We start from the raw sequence: 27052 nt of genomic DNA on the forward strand, positions 1-27052 counted from the left end.
GTTAGCTTCTTTTTTGTTGTTGTCCCAATTAACTTTGTATTAAATCAGAATTTTGTGTATGAACAATATGTGAGAGAAGGGGTGGGGTTAAAAGAGATAGAGAGTAAGAATACTACACTCCAGGAGCTATTAACAGATGTGCATTGAAGTGTGTCCAAGTGGTGTGTCCATGTGCCACTGTTCCACTTTCTACATAAGAAATAAAATAGTTCAAAACCATCATTAAAATTTTAATACACTGAAAAAAAAGAAACATTTTCAAGGTGGGTGTCCCACTTACTCACATGTACTGGTGCTTTCCTACTCATTTTTACCTAGCTCTGTACTGTATAAAAACATAAACAAAACACCAATGCATCTGAATTCAACACTGATTGGTTCATATGTGTGTCAGTAGATCAATGTATTACCACGGCTGTTGCTATGAGTCATATGCATATGCATTATACACTGTGATGCTGGTGGCTCTTTCTGACAGACACTGTTGGTTTGGTAACAGTTAATTCAGTCTTAAATTATGTATTATCATGTATTTCCATATTTACACTCGCTATCTTGAGGACACACGTGTTCTAATTGATTAGTATGGCAGCATGAAGCGCACTGTAAGTATCCGGATGGTGCACTCAAAAGGGGAAAAAAGTTGAGAGTGAAATAATATACAGTTCTCACCATTAACGGTTGTCATCTTGGCTCGGTAACGGAGCGGGACGGACCACCAGCGCAATTTCAAACTTGTGAAAATGGTAACTGGGGAACACAAAGAAAACAAAACACACAATTATACAAGAAACTATTTTATGTAGTCTAGTACAGAAATTCATGCACATATAAAACTAAATACTTTACTGATCTCTGCTACTCATTGTTTTTCCTGAGGTTTTACTCTTTGCCTTCCAGTGAAGACAAACTGTGGGAGTTGTAATCTTGTTTATCCAGCACTCCTCCCGTCTGCTTCAGCATTCCTCTCCATCGGTGTGGCCTGTTTGATGATTTGTGGCCCATTTAAAGCCACAATCCTGTGATCTGTAGGTCGGGGTGACCACAAACCCACAGCATGGCTGACTAAGTCTGCCCTTGAGCCGCTGTGGGCCGCCCAAACACGCACACCAGCACACTCGTTCTCTCCCACACATACACAAGTAAGAAAAAAAAAAAGCAGAGACATACTGTACATAGACAGATATTGGTCCCTACATACAGTATGTACAGCTCACACCTACTGCACACCCACACTCAAACATTGAATTATGGGTCTTTCCCACAGACTGATCCCCTCTGTAAGAAGCCCGCGCTGAGCTGTGGTCCAAACCCAATGTTTTCCTTAATAGAGGGTACGGGTGCTAAAACTATTAGAGGCAGCAATCATAGACTTAATCATATTGGATTTCTTCATGCCAAGCACTTTCCCTGGGAGACTACAGGGCTGCAAGCCCCTGGGTGGTTAGAGACTGGATGAATATTTATGTGAATGTCTGTGCCTAAAAAAAAAAAATGTGCGCGCAAGAGAAAAAAAAAGAAATGGTTTACTGTGTGGTGATAAAAGTATACCATCTTTTTGCGTGTCAGGACATCTGGTACGCAAACTTCTTAATAGCACTTTATTTCATGCCAAAGGAAATACTGTGTGCTTCAAAAATGGGCAAAGACATAAACATAAACGCATATAAATAAATACTCTTAGAATAATATACATCTTTGTACAGTTTGTTTGTTGCAAACCATGGCTTAGTTGTGGGGATACAAACCCCTGAAAGGGCTTCAGGCCTTAAAACTGAAGTTCTTTAAATCTATGTGACAGTACCAGAGTCATAATCACATGGGTAATACAGAGATTAAAGAACAGCCAAGAATATGACAGAGCAAAATAAGAGCGGCACTATAAATATGGTGTCATAGATTCATGTGCGCACCAGACGTGCTGAAATCTTATTCCCTGTTGGCTTAGTGCTTGAATTATTTCATTAGCTCCCGTTGGATGGCCCACACAAACACACACACACACACACACACACACACACACACACACACACACACACACACACACACACACACACACACACACACACACACACACACACACACACACACACACACACACACACACACACACACACACACACTCATATGCACAGATTATGCATGCAGCAGCCAAACAAACAAGCAAAGAGAGAATGAGCTCAATCACTGTCAACCAGATCTCACTCCATGCTCTACCACACTATCTCAATTTCTCCTTGCCGCACACTCACACATTATGCATAAACACACAAAAATGAATCAAGGTTGTAAATAAATTAAGAGGATTGTAAAAACATTCTCTAAGCCTTGGCCTTGGCTCAAATCAACAGAGTTAAGCGCCTAAACTACAAATTTATGAAATAATGAGAGTCTTATGAGAGCAGTTAAAAGCCCAGTCTCTGATGTGACATCCTAGTCAAGGCCAGGCGCAAGGAAGAGCTACTAATCTACAGCTAGCTTTACTGTAACCCCTCCACCACATGCCACCAAGACTCTGCCTTCCACCTCCTAACCACATGGCAGCACGGAGGGTTTATTTCCCCATATCCCTCATTTTTCGCTGCCTCACCCTTGGTGCTTCTGTAAATTTTCTTGTCTTGTTTGTTTGTCTGTTTTGCTCTGTCTCTATGTTGGCTTCATCTCGGCTTCTTCCTCTAGCCGACCTCTCCCTCGCACACAGACGCACAATTACCGGTTTCCCTCTCTGCCTCTGCGCCTCGCTGACAAACACGAGCAAAGCGAGCTCCAGCACTTAAACAAATGCATGTTTTATCCAAGTCTCTTTCCTCTTGCGTTGATTAATTGCTTTGATGCTGCAGGGAGACTCATTCATGAGCCCCTCGTAAACATGATTAATTCCTTCTTAGTTCAATGTTCAGCATAAGTCTGACGTCTGCCATGGCTGTCAGCATATACAGGTCTCATTAATTAATTTGAATATGACAAGGCCAAAACTTCTGATCCACGGTAATTAAGAGTAGCACTTTGGAGGTCAGCCGGCTGATGTCTGAACTTCATAAATCTAATTTTCCTCCTACACCACTACACATGCTTTGCTCCAGTAAAGTTGCATTTATTCAGTAGTAAAAGGTCAGAGGTCGTCTGGTGGATGCTTAAAAATCGACATTGACTGGTATCCTAAATTTCTGATGAGTAAAGGCTGGCTTATGCTCCAACAAAGCATCCAGTCATGTCAGAGAGTTTTTTCATGAGGAATGACAGAAAAACTTCTGCCAAATGAGCGCAGTGCCAACAAACCTTAGTTGTTTCTGAAAGTAACAGAATTGATCGGGCATGACCACCCTCATCTGAAGCTATTCAACCATCTGACCAGCACCGCTGAAGAAGCATGCTGGCAGCTTCACACAAGGAATCCTTAGAATAGCACCCTCCCTAACACCTTTTTTCCTCAGCTGTCATCTTGTGTTTCATTTGACTTTTTCTTCCTCAGCTTGGTCTCCATCACCAGCTGAGCTTTCACTTCACTGTGAAGGCTTTTCTCCGCCGCTTGAAGACCCGTGTGGGAACTTTTGTGTGTTTTGTGTGAGCGTGTGATATCGCTCCTTGTGAATACGCCATACACGCTGGAAGTGGATTAAGAAGTGTTCAACTGCACTGAGATTTCCCCCAGTCAGTCTGTCCAGCACATGAAACCTGGTAGACCGAATCTGACTTTGTCTGCTTTTCATCTGCTTTTCATTTTTACAACCACACTTTTCATTTACACAGAAAGAGCGAAAGACACAGAGAAAAAAGAGAGATGGTTGAGAGTCTTCATGACGTCTGTGGTCAGGCCAGAGCAGGATATAAACTCAGTATGGATTTGTCTGGGTGTGTGTCTGTAAATGACAAACAGTTTACAACAGGCTTTAGAGGGAAATGTAACAAATGAGGCATTACTCATTTCCGCAAAGGTAATTATGTTAATTCACTATCTAATCCACAGCAGAAGTAATTAGTCACACTACACGTTACTATACAGTGGCTTTCATTACACAGACAGTGCCCTCCAGCAACTCCAAAGTTGACCATTTACATTTTCTGTATTTAACATATGGAAAAATGCGCTCAGACTCTGCAGGGTTCACACACCCTCCAACTATGAACAAATCCGGATGATTCCTGGATGTAGTTTTGTCAGGAGGCTGGCGAGCCAGATAAGAAGAAAGTATGTAAAAGCAACAACTTAAGAGTTTCTGGAAGATGCATTCCTCTCTTGGCAGAGGCTACATAACATCTCCTGGATGGGCCTCTCTGCTGAATGCACAGAGACAAATTTACACACATGACACATGAAATTACGATGGACTGAATGTGATATGGCAGGAGGTTTATCTTCCTCTCATTACTGTAAGAAAAGACTCAGCCAATAAATATTTTCCAACTCTAAAAATACTTTTCTGCCTGTCAAATACATCAGAGGTCTCTCCGGTGGTCCCACAGTTGTTAAGTGCTGGCAAACCTTGGTTGGCAATAGTTTGGGAAGGTTGCACACATTTGTGTGTATGTTTGTGTGTCCCTCTGCATGCTTCATCTACCGCAGCTTGTTCTCATTGGGAAGATAATCTCGACTCTGCTTCCTTGTGGATGTGCTGACAGAACCTTTTGAAATGACAGAGCAGTGTGACCTTCACTCAGTGTGATTTACAGTAGAGCCCTGAAAACTCTCATTTAACACTCATAAATATACGCTGCTTCTTTGCAGTGTGTGTGTGTGCCTGAAAGGTTTACATTACGATCCTGCTCTGTCTCTGTTTTTCTGCAGGCTGAATACACTTGCATGAAATTGAACATTTCTCCTGCTGATTTGCCATGAAATGGTGTGCTTGTGTGGGATTATGGCGCGTTAGCTTCAGCATCGAGGCTAATAGAGCCGTGACTGAAGGAGAGGAGAGGAGAGGAGAGGAGAGGAGAGAAGAGCAGAGGAGAGGGGAGGACGTTTGCTCCAATTCGTCCTCCTTCTGCTCTATTCTAGTAGACAGTGTGCAATTTAGACAAACTCTGTAGTGAAGACAGAGACATATGCGTGCATGTGCGAGGTGGAACGACGCAGGAAGGAGGAAGGACATGAAAGCTAAATAAACAGAGATCAGTGACAGTTGTGGAAGGAGAGCCGCCATCAAATGAAAGAAAAGAGAGAACAAGAGCAAGAGGGACGGCTGGGAGAGGGATGAAGGGCTGTTGCTGAACTGTTTAATCTGGGGATTTGTCTTTGAGAGCGTATAACCTGGGCGGAGAAAAGGGAGGAAGGCTGGCGATTGAGGGTTTGAGAATTGATGGCGGATGAGGAGGCGTGAGTTGTTTTTGGAGGCACGGGGACAGACCTGAAGATGGAGGGGCTTTGGGAGGATGAAAAGGAGAGATGGAGGAGGACAAAACTGGCCAGCTGGCCTCCAGACCTGTAAGATGGGAGGAAGAGAAGGAGGAGGAGGAGGAGAGGTGCACTAGGTCTGCTTCCTCCTCTCTTCTGTCTACCTCTTGTGGTTAACTGTAAACATCTGGCCTTTTGTCAGACTCTTTTACATTATACCTCCTGCTGTGTCTTTTCCAGATCTTTTCTCTTTCTCCTTCTTTTCTTCTATATGTCATCTCCTTGGCTTATTTTTTCTCTCTCCTTCCTTCTCCTGCATTTACCTTCTGGTCCTGTGCTGAAACACACATGCCCAACATGCCGCCTTTAACTCATCCATAAAACCTCCTCAGTCATATCCCTTTCACATGAAAATATGATTATTTTATAGCTATGACCTGCTGCATTACACCCTCTGCTACCAAAGTGTCCACCTCTCTGCTGGGGAAATCAAATCTGCCCTTCACATTTTGCAAACTAGAACAATTCAGCTCTGGATTCTTGCTGACGTGCAGGCACACAATAACCCTAACTGAAATAGTGATTTATTCAACAAAGAATCAGCTTGACTCGACTTGGCGTGACATCATTTGAATATCATCTGAATGACGCGTCTTGATTGAAGGCCGCATGCTGCACAAAGACACACAAGAATCTCTGCAAGGATTCCTCTCTTAAAAAGGATTGAGTTGAGTCACCTGGACCAGCTCCTACTAACTGTTTGGACACTTGCTGTTTCTCAATCTGGATCTGCTTTTTCTTCCATTACACAATTTATGTTCATGCAGGAGATTATGTGCTGCTCTCATGTTTCAGCCGGACCTCAGATGTGGACTTTACAAAGGACAAATCATTCTTTGGGAATTATTCTGTCTAAAGCCATTAGTCGAACCAAAGCAAGCTGCAGGGAGATAAGAGAGAGTGGTGGTCAGGCCCTGGTTTGAGGCAGAGGAGGCATGTTTTAAGCATAGACGGCTGTTTCTCACTGCTGCTTTCTCATGCCGCAGAGAGGACGCAGCTCATCTGGTTTGGATAGCATCACACATCATAATGGGAGCTGGATAAATCCAATGGAATTCAATGAGAATTTTTCCTTTAAAAAAAAAAGAGCAGGCTGTGAAATGTGTTAGGATCAGTGAAGGCCATGATGTTAGTGGTGGACTACGAGCTGGCGGGTGGGGGGATAAGGTAAGAGTGGCCTGATGTGAGCTCGACCTTAGCAAGGCTTTTAATCTGTTTTTCAACTGTGTGTCATGGAGGGTTGAAACAAGAGAAGCAATCTGTTGGGTGAGATCATTTCATTCATGTGATAAATAAATAAATATTAGTAAGATAAGAGGTAATTTGGCTTTCTCAGAGATAAATGTTGCACACATTAAAGGAAATAAGTAAAGCAATAAGGTCAGGGTAGCATTTTATTTGACCTGATTTACATCAAAACTGCATTTATTTATTTTTTTACTTTGTGACTATAATTGCAATGTAACAGGTTGAAAATATAGTTAATCATCTTAACAGACAGCTGAAATAGGGGGCATTAGCACGGTTTTGGGATATACAATCAAATGAAAACCCGATATTTGTTGAATGTTTGGTCTTGACAAACATCAGAGGGAAATTTCTGGTCCTTAAAGTCCCACTCCCGCGACCCTTTTCGGCCATTTTAAAACCAGCTCATTAGCCATGCACATTAGCAATGCACCTCTGGGGGGTGGGCGGAGACTGCGCTGCTCTGCACCCGCCCAGCCACCTCCTCGCACCCCACCCCCCCGCTTGCTGACAGCTGGACATTGTACAATTACAGATTTAGCGCGTTTAACGTAAAACTCCACACTGGGATTCGATCCCAGACTGGTGCATAGTCCTTGCTCACAGTGCAAGCTGCTCTACCAGGTGAGCTATACCTATTATACCTTGACAGCTACACCGAGCTGTGAAGGCTTTCACCTCTGAGCCAGATGCAGAGCGGGGCGGGAGCTTGTAGCACTAGTGCCCTCCCCTGGAGCTGTGACACCCTCAACTCCAGTCTTCCTGAAACTGCCAGTTTGAGTCTGCCATTGGTTCACAGCAGTTTGAAGGCAGAAAAACTCTGAAATGCAATTTTGCACTTCCTTCTCTGCTGATAAGTGCTCTAACACAAGAAAAATGCCACAGGAACATGTGAAAAGCTCAAAAAACACGATTTTCACAGGAGTGGGTCTTTAAGCTGCTAAATACTTCAGTATCTTCACCAACTTTGTTGTTCAGATGTTTGGTGTTTGAACAGGTACCATACCATGTGGGTTTAGGTTTTTTCTTTGGCCAGAAAACCAAAACAATGCTAAAAGACACTAAACCACTCAATGGAGCTGAGGGTCAAAATCTTATCATACAGGGGCTGACTACTATGAGCAATTTTCACATTGTACATTGTTATTTGAGATATCATTAAAGCAGAAGTTAGTGATATATTTGTGTTAATATAAGTCTTAAATAGTTATATCTTCCGACAGCAATCACTTACATAGAGTGTTTGGGCCGAAACACGGGTCTGTCAGTCACTCTGCTCTGCTCTGCGCCGAGGAGAAAACATTTCTCGTATCCTACAGTTTTTATCCAATGAGGAGAGAGAACGGCATGCAGGGCTGTGTGTGCAGCCAAGGGACGCCGTGAATGTGGTGACGTAGGGACGAGGACTGTTATGGTGCGTTCAAGGCAACTCGTAACTCGTGTTTTTCCGACCTGTGAAGTCGTACCAGTTCGATCTGGTACATAGACTGTAAAAAAAGATGTACTGGTACGAGTTCACGGGTCGGAAGTTACAAGTGGTCGTTATAGTGACTTTCACAGGTAAAACAGGTCGGAAAAACACGAGTGGGTTGTCTGGAACGCTACAAAGTCGTAAGTTGTGACTTGAAGCTGTAATTTACGGTTTCAAAAGCCTGCCTGGAACGCAGCATTAGCCAAAACGACCGGATCGCTTACTTCTGCTGTGAAAATTTTGATTATTGAAATGTATATTCAATTTATCCATAATTATGAATCTTGTTCTCACATGTATTGAGTTCAGACAGGAATCAGAGGTAAAGAGTCTTCTCCACCTTTATCCACATTATTCCTGTAATGTTCACCTCTGTTGTTCTGTTTGCATATTGCCATGCTTATTCATGTTTAACAGCTCTTTGATTTTGAAACAAAAACAAAAATTAGAACAGTTTCACTCTATAATTTTCCACAACTCTTTTGCTTGTGGGCATTCACAGCGAGGGGCCAGCTGTGTGCTTTTTCACTCCGGATCAAGTGATACTTTATTATTTTCTCTGTTTTTTAGGGAGGCAGGAAAGCTGGTATGACTGGTTCACCAGCAGCACTGCCAAGTCAAACAGCAGGGTTTATTTGTGGACAAGTGTAGAGAGAGCTGGGGCAACACCCACCCTCCTGATTCACTAGAGACTCTTATTAGGGGCAGAGTCAGGAGGCTCTGGGGAGTGAAGGGGTGTATACAGTGTGTGTATGAATGAGTGCTTACAGGTCTGGTTTTATTGGAGGATAAAAGAATAACAAGTGGAGAGGGGACAGCAGAGAGGGGTGGATGGTAGTGGAGGTTAAGAGAATAAACTGAGGGAGGATGAGACAAATGCAAGGAGGGGGTGGAAGTTTGGGGGATTTTTACCACAAGAGAGGGATATCTCCCATCATCAGACCTTCACCCCCCGCCTCAGAGAGGAAATAAGAAAGGACGGAAGGAAGAAGGAGGGGGAAGAATAGGAGGCTTTCTGTGGAGGCTGGCTAGCAGCAGGCCTCTGCTACTGGGATTGTTCCTCTGGTAATCCCTGGATTTCCTAGGCTGAGACAGGAGGTAGACCAGGCAGGGAGAGAGACTTAGCGAGACAGAAGGAGAGACAGAATGAGAGAAGACAGAAAGGAAGTGGGAAGAGAAAGAGCGGCGAGAGCAGAGACAAAGAAGAAACAATATTCAAAACACTGGCGCCGTCATTTGTGGAAAAGATCTGAAATGTCTTCTCTTTCATGTGGTTTGTATACAGGTATCGCTCAAAGAGGAACGTGATGTGTATAATCATTGGCGCGTGTGCTTATGGGTGGCTGTATATGTGTTTTTGAGTGTGCATGCTTGTCCGTTTGTGTATTTTGGGTATTAACAGGGGTAATGATTTGGAAGAAAGTAAGGCTCTGGCTTGCTGCACCTCATGCCAGATGTGATGAGTTGAAAGTGCTGCTTACCTTCAAATGGGCAAATGAAACGAAAGGCGCCGAAGGGCTGTAAAACTATTTTGGCAATGCTCTGACGTTGGAGGTCACATTTGAGGCATTTTTACGCTTGAATGTTGCCTTTAAAGCCCTTGACTGGTTACATGATTCCCTTGGAGTTAAAAAAAAAAAAAAAAAAAGGCTTGTGGACCCTTGTTGATAAAACCGTAGGAGACAACAGTGAAGCTATCATGTGAGACTGTCCAGACAACTTTGATGTTGTCTTGTGTGACACCATCTTTCCACCCATAACGTATTCAAGGTGCTTTTTAAGGCAAGAAAGGACTGAAGGATCAGACAACAGCGGGCTTTTAAAATACCAGTGCCACTCCTCCATGCACGTTCAAGCATGAAGTCATACTGAGATAGTATAGGTTAAAAGAAAGTGGACACGAGGGTGTTTTTTTATGAATTCTTTTAAGCTTCTCTGCTGAGGCTACGAAAGGAAAAAGTGCGCTCACACAAACTGGTATCCACCCTTTTTTGGGGGTTGCTCCGTGGGGAACGGGGATGAGATATCGCACTCCCCCTATTCTTGGGTTGCCCTGGATGTTATTTCAACTCCTTACCTCCTTCCCTTCCGTCACCCCAGGGTGCTGTGAACCCAATCCCCTCTTGTCGTCTGTAGCCGGAGCCCAAGGGAGAAGCCGGCTCGGCCCAGAGGAGCCCAACAGTGCGTGTCCCGGGTCAGGGGTCTAGCTCTTCTCTTTTTCAGGCGATGAAACACAAGCAGCTCTCAGGGACACAAGAGCAGTGGAGGGGAACGCACCACTGTGAAGCTGTTTGGACAGAGCAGAGATAAAGAGCCTAGTTGTAATTCTAGATGGCTTCTTTGTACTCACAGGGGCTACAAAAATTGTTACATGTTATTACTGATAAATTAATTTAAGAAGAACTCCTTTGGTGTTTTGTATCTCATTATATGTCTGTTGGTGAAAAAAAGTGGTATTAAGCCTTTTGTGGCTCCAGAGGAAGGTTCATAAAATCTAATCAGTTGCCTAAATAGAGTGAAGAATTAATTTGTCCCTGCCACCGCTGGACTCCTCAACAGCATCACATGATATGTCCTCCCTCACTGTGTGTATATGTGTGTGTTTGGGTTTTATTTATTTATTTATTTATTTATTTATTTATTAACACTGCTGACTGTATCAAAAATTGTACCTCTGGGATGATAAAGTTCACCTTGTAAGTGATGTCACTTGATCTCTATCTGAACTGGCAGTGGGTGAATTGTAGCCTCCTAAACCAGCCTCTCGCGGAAGTGCATTTCATTTCATTCCGAGGGAGAGTCTGGCCTCATCCCCATTCTAAGCGTTTGGACTGAAACCCTCAGAAGGCCGAGCCAATCAGCGTCGCCCGCTGTGATTGACACAGCACGTTGGCCAATCAGGGACCGACTGGTGCAAAGCCCCGTCACTACACAAACTTGCTGATTGGCTGAATGGGGTTGTCTGTCAACGCTACTACCAAAGATATTAAACCGTCTTTGCTACTACTCCCGCCCAGCTCCCGCCCACCCCAAACGCTTACAGGGGGAATGAGGCCAGACTCTCCCAAGAAATGAAATGAAATGCATTTCCGCGAGAGGCTGGTTTACGAGCCTAGGTGAATTGCACTGTGGGCACTGGGTTTTCGCAAGGAAGAAAAATCTGTGGAGCAGGTACATGTATTCTTTCTTTTTGGTAAATAAATTAATACAAGTCCAGGGGAAGCGAAGAGAGTCTATAACATAAACATACAAAAACATACAAATTTCATGAATTGTCCACTTCTTTGCATCAGTTAAAACTTTTTGACTGTCCATCATGATACTGTGATCAGTGTTATTGGACTTCAGTATTCAATGCACACAGCACTATGTAGTAATTGATAGTTTTATTTAATCTCTCCTGTTAATGAAGACCAAACTTCCAGTAAACCCTGGTCCCCTCAGTCACAAAGACTATCACTACTCTTTCTGTGGCTTGTGTACTCGCCCTGTGTTGTTAGAAACTATGAGAAACTCAGCCTCCGAAGCTGTAAAACTGGTGTATGCACAAAGTGGTTTTCAACCCGGGAGCCAGAGCTGAGATGAAAAATGAAAAAGTGTTCTGCTACCAACATTTATCTGTTATTCCTTCTGACTTTCCAATGTGTGAAATATTGGATAGTTTTAACTTTACTTTGTGAGTGGAAAATGACGTATTGCACGACTGAACCTATTTAAAGTATCATTAAATATTGGCAAGAAGTGCAGAAAAGCAGTTCAATTTATTTCCTGTTGTGGCAGCCTATGTGGTGATAAGAAATTAGATGATATGTCGATGATTCAGCATCATGTGAAACTAAAATAGAAAACTTTATTGTCCCGTCAAGGCAGGAAATTCATCTTTGGTCTCACTTACATAGGAAAAACACAGACACTTGCCAGCAAGACTTACATGAGACAAAACAAATCAACCATGATCACATAATAAAAAAAAATACATACAGGTAACAACTGCACTTCAAGATCCCCCTATATTTGCTTATGCATGAGAAATAAAGCAGTATCCTGAAGCCAGAGAAGCCAGTAAGGCCAAACATAGGAAAATACAGACAGACAGACTGAGAGAAATGCAGTGGAGCATTGAAAAAAAGGAGAAATGTGTGAAGAAAACTGTTCAGCTCCCCTGCCTGATGCTGGCAGGCACCACCAGGGTTTCCTTCACCTGTCTGGTTGTACCCACTCATTTCCTCATGCCAGGTCTGCGCCCATACACCGAACCCAAACTCTCCACCAAACAAAAACAGAAGAATCACCTCCATCTGTACAACACATGCCCCTCTCCAGGAGAACAAGGCTTTATTTGTCTTATACCATTCTTTCACACTTTCTGCTCTCTCTGGTTTCTGTTCTCTGCTTTCTGTCTTTCTCATACCATTACTCCTCCCTTCCTTTGTTCTTTCTTTCTGCACGTTTTGGAAAAGTGTGTCTCATTGTTTCACCACAGCTGACATGCAAGAAGTAATGAATAGCGAAATATAAAGGATGGCTTTGGGAGTGCAGACAATGAGGGGATGACAAACGTTGAACAAGACAAGATAGGCATGGGAAAGTGTTTTGGTTTTTCTTGATCTGTGTGTGACGGAGAATTCATTTACAGGCTTTTTAGGAAATAATAATCCCGTGTATTAGATTTTGGCCTCCACAGTTTGACACTTCCTTCTGTTGTATCACAGCCTGAAACCCTTTAGCTCTATCCATCACTCACTTTCTCCCATTCAGAGCTAAGGAGAAATAATAGAGGGGGTGATGTAGTCGACAAAAGTGAGCTCTCTCAGTTCCAGCACCTTGTCATCGGCACCTACTCATTACATGCTTCAGACCTGTAAAACTTTCAAACAAGCTAACACTGTTGCTAGCTAACAGCCAGGATTGAATGCACTTCAAGGTCAATTGCTGCTACGCACACACATGTTGATAAATGACATTTTCACTCTCATATATAAAAGATCTCTGTGATTTTTTAAAATGTTTTTTATGCTGTTCCCTCTCCCGCCCGACCCCGTCTTTCTGTTTTCTTTCCAACGCTCGCTAATGAATTTTTGGAGTGCTGCGCTCGGTTCGCAGGATCCAAGACCATCCGTGTGCTCTGCTCCTTCCAGCTTTGTTCTTATAAAGCTTTTATTTAATTAAAATGGGAGTTTCTCACGCACATATTAGAGGAGACAAGAAAAAAGAGAGAGGAGAGACCTACAGTAGTTAACTATGTGGTGAACAGTCTGTCAAAGTGAGTGGACCACTTCAGCATGAGAACACCCACTCTGTAAGGCAGCACACATATTTGCTCTTATGCATATACATGCAAGCGTTTGCGCACACACACACACACACACACACAGAGGGAATGTTTGCATTTTTCCCCTCTCTCGCCCTCCGCCTCTCCCGTAGTGATTGACATGCGCACTCATTTAGCCCAGCACAAACTCAGGCACCATGGTTACAGCTGCAGAGATGTACTTTCCCCGGGAGACGGACAATATTGAAATAACAACTCCCTTAACAACACAACCAACCACACACACACACACACACACACACACACACACACACACACACACACACACACACACACACACACACACACACACACACACACACACACACACACACACACACACACACACACACACACACACACACACACACACACACACACACACACACACTTCTTACCCTACATCCTCCAATAGACTCGCTCTCCCCTCTGTCCTGTCTGGTGCAGTTAGCCATGTTAACGGAAACTACTGAAGCTGGCTGCATTACAAAAAGCCTGGCAGGTGTGTGTGCCCTGCCAGCTCTGGACCCTGACTCTGTCCAGGCCGTGCTCTGGTGTTTGTCTTGGAAAATCCCTCGAGCTGTGGCAAAGAAGTGTGTGGGTCAAGAACTTGAGGTGGTGGCAACTTACTGGCACAGAATCAGCATGTGCAGAAGCAGAAGTAGCAGGCATTTGCCTCTCTGGGCCTGGCATCACACCTCAACATTACCTGGAGTTTAGAGCAATAAAAAGAAATCTCATGTGAGATGGAAATAGAAAGTGAAATGAGGTATAGTGTCATTAGTGAGGCAGCAGGGGAGCTTCTGGGTTTGGGAAGTCTGGTGCTGAGATATGAGCTGAGAAAAGCACAAAAGTCATATTTTTCAGAACTGAGCTGGTCACAGGTTTGATCAAGACCTATTCCTGGATTATGCACCTCTTATAGCGCGACAGCATGGCGCTGAGCATAGCAAAGAAATATACGGGATGAAACATGTCAAGGAGAATAAATAAGATCAAACTCAGTTCTTGGTTGTACAGTGGGAGGAAGGGCTCAGGATCCGGAGCTGGCAAAGAGATGAGACAAAGATGGAGAGTCTTGGAGTGGAAGTAGAGAAAAGGCACGGGTAGAGAAAAATACAGACAAGAAAGAGGGATAATGAGAGACTTATATATGCCGTTAGCTCATCAGTTGTCACTTTGCATTATGAAAAAAAAACACTAAAGCTAAAGAGCTCACAAGACTGGTTAGCAAACATAATGACCTCAGAGAGAGGGAGAGAGAAAGAGGGAATCACGAGGTTGGGCTTAGAGCTTGGTTGTGATTATCCCAGTGCAGGGGTTACCTGGAGTTGAAGCACTCAATATGCACGATATGGGCATTTATGATTGCGAAAACATAACTTAATTGCGTGAATTACGACCCAGACATCGGCCTCAATCAGTTGCGCAGCTGTATCGGCCTTAAGCTGCTCCACAAATCATGTGGGCCAGGATGCTGACGTTCTCCCTGTAGTATTTTCCAAAGCTCTAGTCAGGTTTCTTGGTAATTAGGATCATAGGCATGGATCAGGGTGGTGTGGTTTGAAGATATGATGAGCTGAGTCACTTGTTCTAATCAAGTAAACTGAAACTGTCTTACTGGGTGCAACGGAGAACTGTGTGAAATCTGTTGTATTGTTCCACAAAGAAAGACAGGAAGGGGGGAAAACACATTTTCCTCTTCAAACACACCTCTGGTTCCAGTAAGAGAGCTTAACAGTGATTGACAACTTGGTCCCGGTTGCTAGGCCAGTCAGAGGTGGCGTGGGATTGTGCGGGGCGGGAGCTGGGAGGTTAACCCCTGGTGTCTAGGACAGCTGTGGAGTTGCTGGGCTGGCTGGCGGCTGCACACTATAAATTCTCTCTAAAGAGGGTTTACTTTTGATTTTAATGGGCGCCGTAAATTTACGGCACCCGGGTCCTGGTGAAAGAGAAAGAAGGGCTATTTTGAAAGGGTCCCTCTCTCTTTCTTCCCCTGGTCTCTCCTTCGTTCGGAGGAAAGTAAGTGGAGTGTTGCCATGTCTTTTGTGGTCTGCTTTTACCTGTTCAGCCTGTATGGAAAGTGTATGAAAATATCCTGAAAGAAATGAAAATGCTGCAGAACAACTAATATATCTCCTACACTCAGCATAACGGCTTCATTGTATACTAAGGTCACACTATATATTTAAGGGGGTGGGGGGCTGGTCATTTCTACCCCGTTCATAGCAGAATCCTGTCGAGTGCACGGCAGAGAGAGCTGAGTTTATGGATGCAGAAACTAAAAGCTCTTTCTCTCTCTCTCTCTCTCTAGGTGCTGTTTGCTTTGAACCAGACGCTGCTGCAGCACGAGGGCGTTCGAGCAGGCAGCCTGCAGGGCTCCTACACCACCGAGGACCTCATTACACACTACAACTGTGGTGACCTCAGCTCCATTATCTTCAACCATGACACCTCACAGGTTGGTCTCCTCCGTTAGATTCTACATCACCTAACATGTGGAGATGTTACCTTCAATGGTGCCTCATCTCAACATTATAATCTGACAGTTCTGAGATTGAATTGTCTGCCCTCTACACAAGGAAGCTCGTGCAGCTTCACGACAGACTTCATCATATCACCCACACCAAACCCCCAATTTCTTTCCCCCAGTATTTCAAATGGGTAAAATCTAATTTCATTCTAGAAGTGCCACATCTTGAATTGCTCAGCCCCTCCTCCTGATGCTGTACCCTCCCACAGTGCATGTGAATATTGTGCAATGTGGTGGAACAACTTTCGTTTCGAGCCTTCAGTGCCTCTGCCAATATGATTCTGTGATTGTGTGCAACACAATGGTAAAAACATGAGAAATATAGGTGCGACATGAAAATGTATTTATCATTATGCAGGGCCAACATATTTCTGCGAGTTTTAGTCTGATGCTTTCTTTTAGTTAACAAAGACTGAATTGTTTAATTTTGTTTTCTTGGACAAAGGGGTTTCCAACACGGTAAAATATTCAAGCAAAAATAATGGCTACATAGTAACAGCTACATCAGTCCAAAAACATCTGTAACAGTGTTCAAAAACCCCAAATCTGTCAGACCCTCCATTTGAGTTGGCAACCACCTCATACCCACTTCATTGCCATTACACCATCGTCACCTCAAACTTTTCGGCTTGCACATCACTTCCACAAAACTGCACATTGCCATATTAATCCCTCTCAACCTCAAGTTACTTGAGAGTCTGACACTTTAATAGCTCTGAACTCAGCTGTAAATACACCATCTGACCTCCTCTAACGCCGTGTTTCCTAACATAGCCTGTGCTCCTTCAGTGATGGCCTGGTCATCCGTCTTCACACCCAGCTCTGCAAACTGTTGAAAGGCCATTCAATATATAGTGCAAACACTCACACACACAGACACACGTGGTATAGACACCAGCTTTCACTCCATCTCCACACTTGAATACAGAACTACTTGTAAAGCCCTCTCCATAAGTCAATTACGTTGTGTCAACCTCCCTCGCTGATCCTTAAGTCCCATTAAACCTAACACACCATGTAACCTCAACTCACCGATCAGCTGCAGAGATTCCACATCATTCGCAGAAAAGACACACAAAGTTCAGGTCAGACATTTCAAAACTCACCATGGCCTTGGCATATTCCCCCCTTTTTTCCTTCTTTCTTTCTCTCTCTGTCTGCCTCTATCTAGCTTTTACTCTCTGGGGGCCATGAAGAGCTTGTTAGCCACAGCCTCACCTGCAGTCATGGCTAACGTTGTCTCCTGCATGAACGTTTTAAATCATACCAGTTCGCCCCCGCTCCCCATGTCATAATAACATGTATTAACATTCCCCAGCACATGCTAGAGCAATCAGACACCCGACTCTGACGCCTGCTTCTGTAGCATGGTGATGTATAGCAGGTTTGTGTGTGTGTGAGAGAGAGAGAGAGAGAGAGAGAGAGAGAGAGAGAGAGAGAGAGAGAGAGAGAGAGAGTGAACCTTCAGGGCTGTAAAAGAGCAGGTGGTTTTTGATAGATAGGACGTAATCCAGGGGCCTCTGACACCCCTGACGCTCAATCTTCATCATATTAGGAATGATGGGTCCCAGAGCCGAGCTGACTAATGCAAGGCAGGTAGATGCACTTCACGCTACCAAATCCTTCAGGGACACACAAGTGAAAGTGAGACACAGATGAAACAAAATGTGAAGAGAGGATAGAAGTAAAAGGAAGTAAAAAAAAAAAGTTGAACATAGTAAAATGCATTAAGATTTAATATCAAATCTGAGAAAGGGAAGGGAAGGGCAATGAAAGGAAATGAGTGAAAGACAATAAAAAGAAACAGTGAAGAAAACAAAATCGAACAAAACATAAAGGATAACAACAATGGAAAAATGTAAGTATAAAAAGGAAGAACATAAGAAAAAAAAGAACTTCAAATAGGAAAATCAAAGAGAAAGGAAAGAAAGAAAAGAAATTGCTGGCGAGACAGACTAAGAAAGTGAGAGCAGAGCAGAACCAGTAGTGAGGAAGGGAGGAAATATCTCACTGTCACTCTACATTTCCTGTGAAGGGTTGGGATAGAGAGCAGCTAATGGCCTTTCCTCTGATAACTTATCTGCATTTGCCGCTACACTCCCACCTTGACCCCTCTCCGACCGAACACTTTTGTCTCTTGTCATGACACACTCACGCTATCCTCACTCATCAGAGCCATAATGAAGTGCTGCTTCTCCACCTCTCTCCCTCTGTTAACTTATTCACTCATATTCAGCATGAAGTTCTGTCAATTTGGATGAACCTGGGTCACTCAGTCTGAAAAAGCACAGGCAGTTCATTTCCAAACTTCCTGTCCTCAGTCCTGATGCTGACTTCACTGACATCATTTTGTCATCATCAATTTGTCAAATTTCATGCACAAAAGGGCTTTATAGAGCTGTTATACAGTATATGCAGCAACACTTGTCAAGACCTGTAAACACACTTTGACTCCTTATAATGCATATCACAAATGAACTTAATAAGTATCCAATGTGGAGCCTTTGAAGCGTTATATGAAACAGACGCTAGGAGCAGCAGAGCGAGTGAGTGAGAGAAAATGTGTCATATAGATTCACATGTGGTACAACGAGTGAAAGCTGCAGAGTCAAAGGAGCCAACAGGAGTCAGGGCACAAGCAGAGGCTCCACTCAAACATGAACTGCTCAAAGGTCATTTTTAATGAAGAGAGATGCCGGGAATGAAAGGAAGGGAAGCACCCTCCTTGTAGCTGGTGAACCACCAATCCCCTCTGAAACTCTCTGTGTGTAATATTGAGCTTTTACAAATCCCAAAGATTTAACATGAATTCAAATCATGAGTTTGGAATTATGTGGTTTTAGGGAAAGGAAATATGGATTGTATATGTTGGAGGAGATTTGGTGAAATATATGTGATTGTGGTGACAGTAATAGTGGTATTAGATGCAGAGTTTCAAAAATTGGTCAATTTAATCAGAGGAACTTCAGATGTCATGAATGTCAGACACTATAGTGAGGCAAAAAAGGGGGTTATATTTACATTAAGAAAAAAGCCCAACATGTGAATTAAAGAACTTGGAAAAGATAAGTCTTACTACTGTACCTCCGGGTTTTCAAGCTGTTATTTAAATTTACATAATTCAGTATTTCTGAACTCAAAGTATTGAGTAAATAGGGTATTGGGCAGAAAACAAAAGAAGGGTTCTCCTTGTTGAACTGAATTCAATCAGAATTTTTGCTTTCCTCAGCAGCTTAACGCACTCATGACATTTGTTCTGCAATGGAAATAATACTTTGTCCCAGTTCAACCTAAACCACATTCATGAACTTTAAGTCTGGAGACTGAACTGATCTCCCATCTCGTTCTTCTCCTCAAATGTTTTGGATCATTATCTTTCCGTGTGATGAACCCCTGACCAACTGCACTCTCTCCTTTTCCCACTCATTACTCTGATATCAAGGTAAAGAACTATGGTATTGTCCTAATGTGAGCATACTGCACTACCTTGGACAACAAGGCACTGTCTTAACAAAAGTTAGGACACGATTGCTGAACGAAACAAACATTCACCAATTTCTAAATCCCCGGGAAAAAAACTGCCTTTTTGCAATTTACCATTTAGGGTTATTCACTGGACTTGAACTGCTTAAATTTCAATAAAAACTGGAAAAATGGGGCTGTTCTAAAACCTTTGACTGGGTGTATATCAAGAGAAAGAGCCAGAAAAGTCAAATATGTACGGCAATACCCTGGGAAAAAGTGAAAGAGCTGAGGACAGAGAAATAGAGACAGAGGTGTGTGTGCTTAGTCGTGTTTGTGAATTGGACAGCTAAGACCCCGGTGCCAAACCCCCGCTACCCCACCGCCGATCTCCGCTCATCCTCACAGATTAACAGCCTGTTGGATCCGCCGATGCAGCCAAGAGTGGAACAGAGCCAGTGTGGCCTGTCTCCGCACTGTCAGACTCTTAATAAATCACATAGCAATTAAGCACACATTCACACACTCACACTCCTGGATATACTGTACTTGTGCACACGCGCACTTGCCATCACATATACAAACACGTCAGTGCGCACATTCACACGTGAAAAATCCCCCTGCACACACACACTCACACACAGAGCTGACACTTTTCTTCTCCCTCTCTATCGCCCATTCATTGAAACTCTCTCATTTACAGACGAGCCTCGCATTGGTCATTTTCTGTCAAGCTGTCACATCACAAACGCTGCTGGTTGCCAGGTCTCACACTCTCACGGGCAACATTCACATGCCAGTTTGCCACCAACACCCCCATTCAGTCCTCTCCTTTATTTCCATCTCCATTTTTTCTAAACACCCTCTCTTTCTTCTTCCTCTCTCAGTGTTTGATGTACACTTAAAAGGTTTTTTGAAATCATAATTTTCTCTCCGTCTTTCTCTTTCCCCTCAGCTGCCTCACTTCATCAACAGCTCTCTGCCAGCTCATGACCGCATGACGGCCCAGCAAATTGACAGCTACTTCCGCCAGGAGCTCATCTACAAACGCAACGAGCGAATGGCTCGCCGTGTGTCCGCCCTGCTGCAGAGGAATCCTAACCAGACGTTCTTTTTCGCTTTCGGCGCAGGTAAGAGACTGAAATACATGAAGGGTGTTCAGGAGCAGGTTCAATTTCTCGCCTTGGGAAAGGTTGAAAGGCTGCATTAGCTGACCTTTGACCTGCTGGTTCGGGGATGTCTCTCTAACTCCGGGCTAAGCAACATGAGAAACCATCAGAGCGGCAACTCTAACCTGAATCTCTATTTTGCATTTAATGAGATCTTTCCAAACACATTCTGATTAGAGCTGAGAGTGTGTGTTTGCATGTAATTGCGAAGTGAAAGAGAGCTCAGGTTTGCTTTTATCTGGAGCACTGAATCTGTCAGCGCTAATACGTGTTTATGGTGAATAATTTGCTCTCTTTTGTGTTTGAAAGCAACACTGGAGAAAAAGCAGGACAATAATCGTGTACAATGGTTCCCAGATCTCTGGCATACACGAAACTGTGTGTCTACACAAGTGTGCACACACACACACACACACACACAGACAGAAGTCTCAATTACAGCCAACTCCCACCTCAGAAATGAAGAAACCATGAGCTGTTTGTTTCAATTAGCATTCCTGGCTAATGCTGCTAATGTTTCCTGAATGGTGTAGTGTATCCTGAGGGAAGTGTGCGTGTATATCAACACACGCACACATGTAAGCGTGTTTGCCCACAAAAACAGGTGGTGGGTGGGTGTCTGTGCGTCTGTTTACTGTACGACTGTGTGTCTGTGTTTGAGCATCTGTAAATGGGTGGTACCACCTCTAGGGTGTGTGTGTGTGTGTGTGTGTGTGTGTGTGTGTGTGTGAGAGAGAGAGAGAGCATGCAAGTGTGTATACCACAGTGTATATGATTAATGCTGAATGCCTGGTTCCTTCCTCTGAGCATTTCTTGCTCCCTCTGCTCTTTGTGCTGTTTGGACAAGGCCACTGTTGCACCATACAGCTTCCATGTGTGTGTCAGAACATTTGAAGTTTACATACAGTATATACTATGACTAGTGTGGAGGTATGGATTCATGCAGCAATACAGCAAGAAAAAACACAGAAAGATGAAGAAAGAAGTGCTGTTGATAAGTCCTTCTCCTGTTACACACTGTGTTGAAACAATGAAATAATGCGATGCTCGGAAAGCCAAAGAACCAAGTCCAACTATTTCAAGCTAAAAAAGGCATTATTCAGTTGGAGAGAAGGAGGTGAAAAAAACTATGTTTGCTATTAAAAGCTGAAGAAGGGATGTTATATTAAAAAAACAAAACAATAACATTATCAAAAAAGACTGTTTATGTCAAAAACGTACATAAAATCAAAAATATACATATATAATAGGTGTTAAAATCATAACTGTATTGTGTTATATTTGATTGTATGCAGCCAGCTTATATATACGTATCGAGTTGCCGGGTTGATTGACTAGATGCTGTTGGACGAAGACAGTGAAACAGGGGGAAAACATTTCTCGTATACTACTAAAATCCGTATGTCTAAATTCCCTTGCAAAGAGAGGTAGTTTTAATGGGCAGATGCTGGACGTGAATATGTATACAGCGACTGTTTGAATGCGTGGAATGGCAGTGTTGAGAAAAAGGATGGTACTCAGCCAAGAAACCCTGAGAGGATAAACAAGTGGCTGTGTATGGCTGTGCCTCTGACTATGCCAGCTATGCAGGCTACAGTACCAACAGTTCCTAACAGGATTTTTTTTTACTGGAGTACATAGATATGATGGGATGCTAAAGTGTTCAAAAACCCCATCCACATAAAGCTGACATTTGTCCTCCTTCACTGCTAATAACACTATCTTGTGTCGTTTAGGAAACTGAGGTGAACCAGCAGGGATTTGTTTAGCCTAATAAGAAAGACACATTTTACCATTAAAATCTGCTCTCGTGTAGCCTCATGTTTTCCAGGCTGGCCTCCTTTAAAACGTTTGCCCTTCAGTAAAGCAGCTGTGTGTTAGCTTCCCCTTCCCCGTGTGTCCAACCTGGCCTGGATAGACGGGAGGTGAACACGTGTGTCGGGTCACCTACAGGCTACAGCGTTGTGTGAGAGAGAACTGTCAGCTGGTGTGAAGTGATAAGAACCATTACAGTTATAGCCTGCTACGTGTATACACACACACACACACACACACACACACATACACACACACACATACATAGTAAACATAGAAATCACAGCAAAGGCCTTGGGAAAGAAAAGAAGCAGATAGCAGTCGATGAGGTCCGCATTCATTCACTTGAAAGAGCAAGGAAATTTGTTCTGTACCTTCATCCGACTTTACACTCACAATCTGCATGTAATTAGTCTCTGATTTACTACAGCTAATTATACACCTAGTTATTGCGGCTGCCTTCTAAGTTCATATAAGGAGAACTTCAAGAAGCTCAAGGGGGAAAAAATCAAAATCTAGTCACCTTATAATAGAAATACTCTTTTTTTTCTTTCTTTTTTTAATTATTAAACCTGCATTTAACTATTATAGAATGTCACTGATCCATTAATGATAATTTTTAGAGCTTTGTAAAAGTAGTGCAGTGGAAGTCATTAAACACACTTCTAAGTAAAAGAGAAAGTCACTGAAGCTATTGTAATTCTGGTACATGCACATAATAAATTCAAAGTTTAAATTTAACGGCCACACAGTTACAACTTAATAATTGCAGATCTATATCATATGGTTTATGAATTAAATCCTTTTCACCTTCACTGTTCCTTAGCATGTATGCCTACTGTACTTTTATAGTAATAGTAAAGCCTACTTCACATCTGTGTACCACACTTGTCATGTCCCCTCCCATTAGTTTCTATACGGTTGTAAAGTCAGACACATTAAGGGAGGAAATGCACTTCACTGGTTTCACTGGAGTTGTGTCACAGATGACGAACTCCAGGCTGTTGTGTCTGTTTGATAAATGCCATGCAAGTCTCTTAATCCGAATTTACCAAAAGTAAGACGCAAAAGGCTTAATAAACTGGCTTTAATAAAGTCTCTCCCATGTTGCAATCACAAAGCGTCCTTTCTCCCCTCTCGTACTTCTGTCTTTAGAATGCTGACTCATGTCTTTACGGTCCTGTAACTGTCCCTGCTGGTCCCAGTTTCCCTCTGGCCATAACCAGCCATGAAATTTTATCATCCAGTGATGCCAGGATGTATTAAGTGAAGGCTATAGGACTCCCAGAAATCTGACTGTGCTTGCATGGCTCTTGAAGTTTTTTTGGGGGTTTAGCTCTGGAATTGAGCTATAGCTGAACAAGTTCTGCTCATAGTGTGATTGCAATCTGACCACAATGCATAGTTTGAGTAATGAAGAGAAATAAAAAAAGGACTGGAGGTGTGAGGGTTAAGATTATCCAGACATAAATGCAACCTGGGGAGATGTATTACAGCCATTTTCAGACCAAATGTGGGCGTTTAATAATGTGATCACATAAAATCCAATCTTTATGGTCAGATCACAAAATCACATTAACATGACGTGTGTAACTGCAGGCACAGGGCTCATGGTATATGGCTTATTCTTGTGAATTGTAAAATGGAATAATCATAACATTGGACTGGAGAGGTTTTTGGACTCTGGCTCTACTGTATGTCTCATGAACTCCGTTACTACAACCGTTCACTTTGCATGTCTCTTTATGTCTGTGTCAAGTGTTTTTGTGTTTATCAGGTTGCATTTCTTCCATGCAACAGATAAATATTAATGGCCCCTCTAGCTGCCTTCGCCTTGGACCACTCACTTCCAGTCTGAACCTTGTCCAGAGCGCCGAAGGAAAACAGGACTGTCAGGGGAGAGAGCCGGGGCAGCTCTCGGGTCAAGGCCCTCTAGAGTTACCGATGTCGTAGTCTGATCCAGGGAGTTTTTTTCACGGGGTAATTAAACTATACGACGTGTGTATAAAGTGGTTCAGGCAGGAAATCCATCGCAGCTCAGCTCAGCACCTTACTTCCCAGCCTCCCCCTTTCCTCTCAATGTACACCTACACCTTCCTGTAGCATAAGTGCTTTTATGTGCAAAATGTATGCTTTTGTCCTTGCTAAGTCTTTTTCTCTACCCTCTTTCCCTCCATCCTGTGCACATCTGCACACACACACACACACACACACACACACACACACACACACACACACACACACACACACACACACACACACACACACACACACACACACACACACACACACACACACACACACACACACACACACACACACACACACACACACACACACACACCACACACACACACACACACACGGACTGACTGAGCAGTATTACCCTCTCACTGGAACCTGCTGTTGGGCCAAGATTTTATGATATCGATGGTCTACAGCAGCAGCTCAGTCAACAGTCATATTTCACTCAGTAATTCAAAATGTATTTTGAATGGCTGAATTCATATGCACTGAGCTTGTATTACTGCAAGTTTACGATTCAGTAGTAGCTCCATATTTTCACTTCATACTTTTAGGTCCAGAAATTTAGTTTCAGTCTCACTGCTCTTGAAAGTCGCTGTGAATGCTGGCAGCATAGCAACAAATAAAAGATAGACTTAGCTATTAGCTTGTGAAGAAAGTTAGTAGCTAAAACCAGCTGGAGACTGACTATTAAATATTACTGAATTTTTTAGCTTACCGGAAATATGAAATAAAATACGTATTTCTGTCCCAAAAAAGGAAAGAAAGGAAAAAAGGGACAAAGAGAAAGTTGAGAGTGAGACAGCTTTAAATTAACAGTCTGACCTAAGCTCATTAGTTTTTTTGCTAAGGGAAGATTGACAGCATTCAGGTCTGTCTGCTAAATATAAAGTCTCAGCCAATAAGCTATAAAGACTGGAAACAAGGGGAAAATGTCAAACTGTTTCTTTTTGAAGTCAGTAACTGTGTCACTAAGTGAATATAAAAACATTTCTATTCAGCTTTTCCCCTCCTCTTTCCCCACTGTCTCCTCACAGTCTCTCATCCCCTTCCTGAATGCCACTGTGGTAACTGCTGTTCACTATTACTACTAAGTATTATGTAATGGAGACCAATCAGAGACACCCACTGTAGCATGACGTAGCGTTCCTCACGAGGCCAAGTGAATGCATCACAATTTCCCCTTGGACAGAATGACACAGCAACACCAGATGATAGCAGTAAAAGGAAAAACATGCTGGCAGCCACTCCGTACACACATTGGACACTTGTTCTGTTGCTATTGTAAACAGATGCAATCTTCAATACGTTTTTTTCCATCACTCACTCACCAAACTATGGATTCTCCGTCGACCTCTCTCCACAATTGCACACAGATGAATTAAAACACAGCCATTTTTACACGCAGGGTTATCATTGGTGTGGAGGAGTGGGGCAGTGCTGCGAGGGTAGGCAGTATGTTGTTGCAGCTCTGTGGTGTGCTTCAGCAGGTTTTCATTTGCCAGTTTCTGGCAGCCGCTGCCTGCTCTTATTGAAAACATCCCATGGAATTTCCTGACGCTGCCACGGCCTAGACACCACTTCGCACACAGACACACTCACACGTGTGTTTGTGTATGTTTGCGACACAAAGTCATATGATCCGTAGAGATATTTATCGCCAAAAAGAGCAGTTACTGTTAAAAATACACATGTACTATTGTTTGTTTTGAAGTCTGAGCCACTTCGGATCCCTTTGCTGAAAGCTGATTTTTGTGCGTACTGTATGTACTGCTGCACAGGCCCGATAATGGCCCATTGTGCAGGCAGAGCGGGACCATGTGTTTTGCAGTCGTTTGTGGTGTTGTGGTGTTGAAGTGATGACTGAGAGAGCCTGCCTGGCATGCATGTCACTTTGTCTTTGTGGCTCGTCCTCTCTTGGTGCATATCTGCTTTTCTCAGCCCTTTTCCTTGTCTGCCTGTCTCTCTGCCGGTCCCTGTCTGCCTGCAGTCCAGTCCGTCTTTAGCTCTACTCTCACTCTTTCTACAGTACCTGTCTCTCTGTCTCACTCGCCAGTAAACTTCTATGCTCTATCTGTCCTTTCCATCTGGTGCTGTCTCGCCTTTATTAAGCTGACGCCATCCTTTGCTGCTGTCTAGCTGTGTCTCTTCTGCTTCATGCTGTCTTGCTTTTCACACACACAGAGCAGATAGGCCTGCGTTTTATGAAACCATGGAGATCCCATGTATGTGCACCATGTGTCGTCCTCTGCTCAGCGGAGAAGACACATGAAGGAGCGATGCATTAAGGTGAAAATGTCTCACTCACACACATACTTGCCTTAGAAACTGTGTAGTTAAAGTTTCATCAAAGTAACAGAAAAAAAAGGATTTCGAAAGTTCTTGCCACTTTTTTATCTGCTTGTACTGTATGGAACTATTTTCTGGACAATTTGTTGTTTACTTTTTGAAAAGTAATCTTAAACAGGTTGTGATATCATACCAACAAAACTGTTTCATTGTGTTAACAATAACTAACATAAGGGTTTTATTAAATATGAGACAAGGAAACATTTAGTTTTGCAAAAATAATCACCTAAAAAGTCTAAAATGTTTGTTTTTTTAAAGATTTTTTTGACTCTTATGA

General features: G+C 43.1%; 1 protein-coding gene across 1 annotated transcript in view; it reads left to right on the forward strand.

Moving 5' to 3' along the window:
- Nucleotides 1-27052, forward strand: part of trabd2b (TraB domain containing 2B) — a 67581-nt gene that overhangs the window by 27547 nt on the left and 12982 nt on the right. The window contains exons 3-4 of the mRNA XM_085774171.1: nt 15737-15883; nt 20373-20547. Coding sequence (XP_085630297.1) covers nt 15737-15883; nt 20373-20547 — 322 coding nt within the window. The remainder of the gene's footprint in view (nt 1-15736; nt 15884-20372; nt 20548-27052) is intronic.

The sequence above is a fragment of the Trachurus japonicus genome, chromosome 4 (assembly GCF_045865225.1).
Source record: "Trachurus japonicus isolate A0001 chromosome 4, Traja_1.0".
NCBI classification, from domain to species: Eukaryota; Metazoa; Chordata; class Actinopteri; order Carangiformes; family Carangidae; genus Trachurus; species Trachurus japonicus.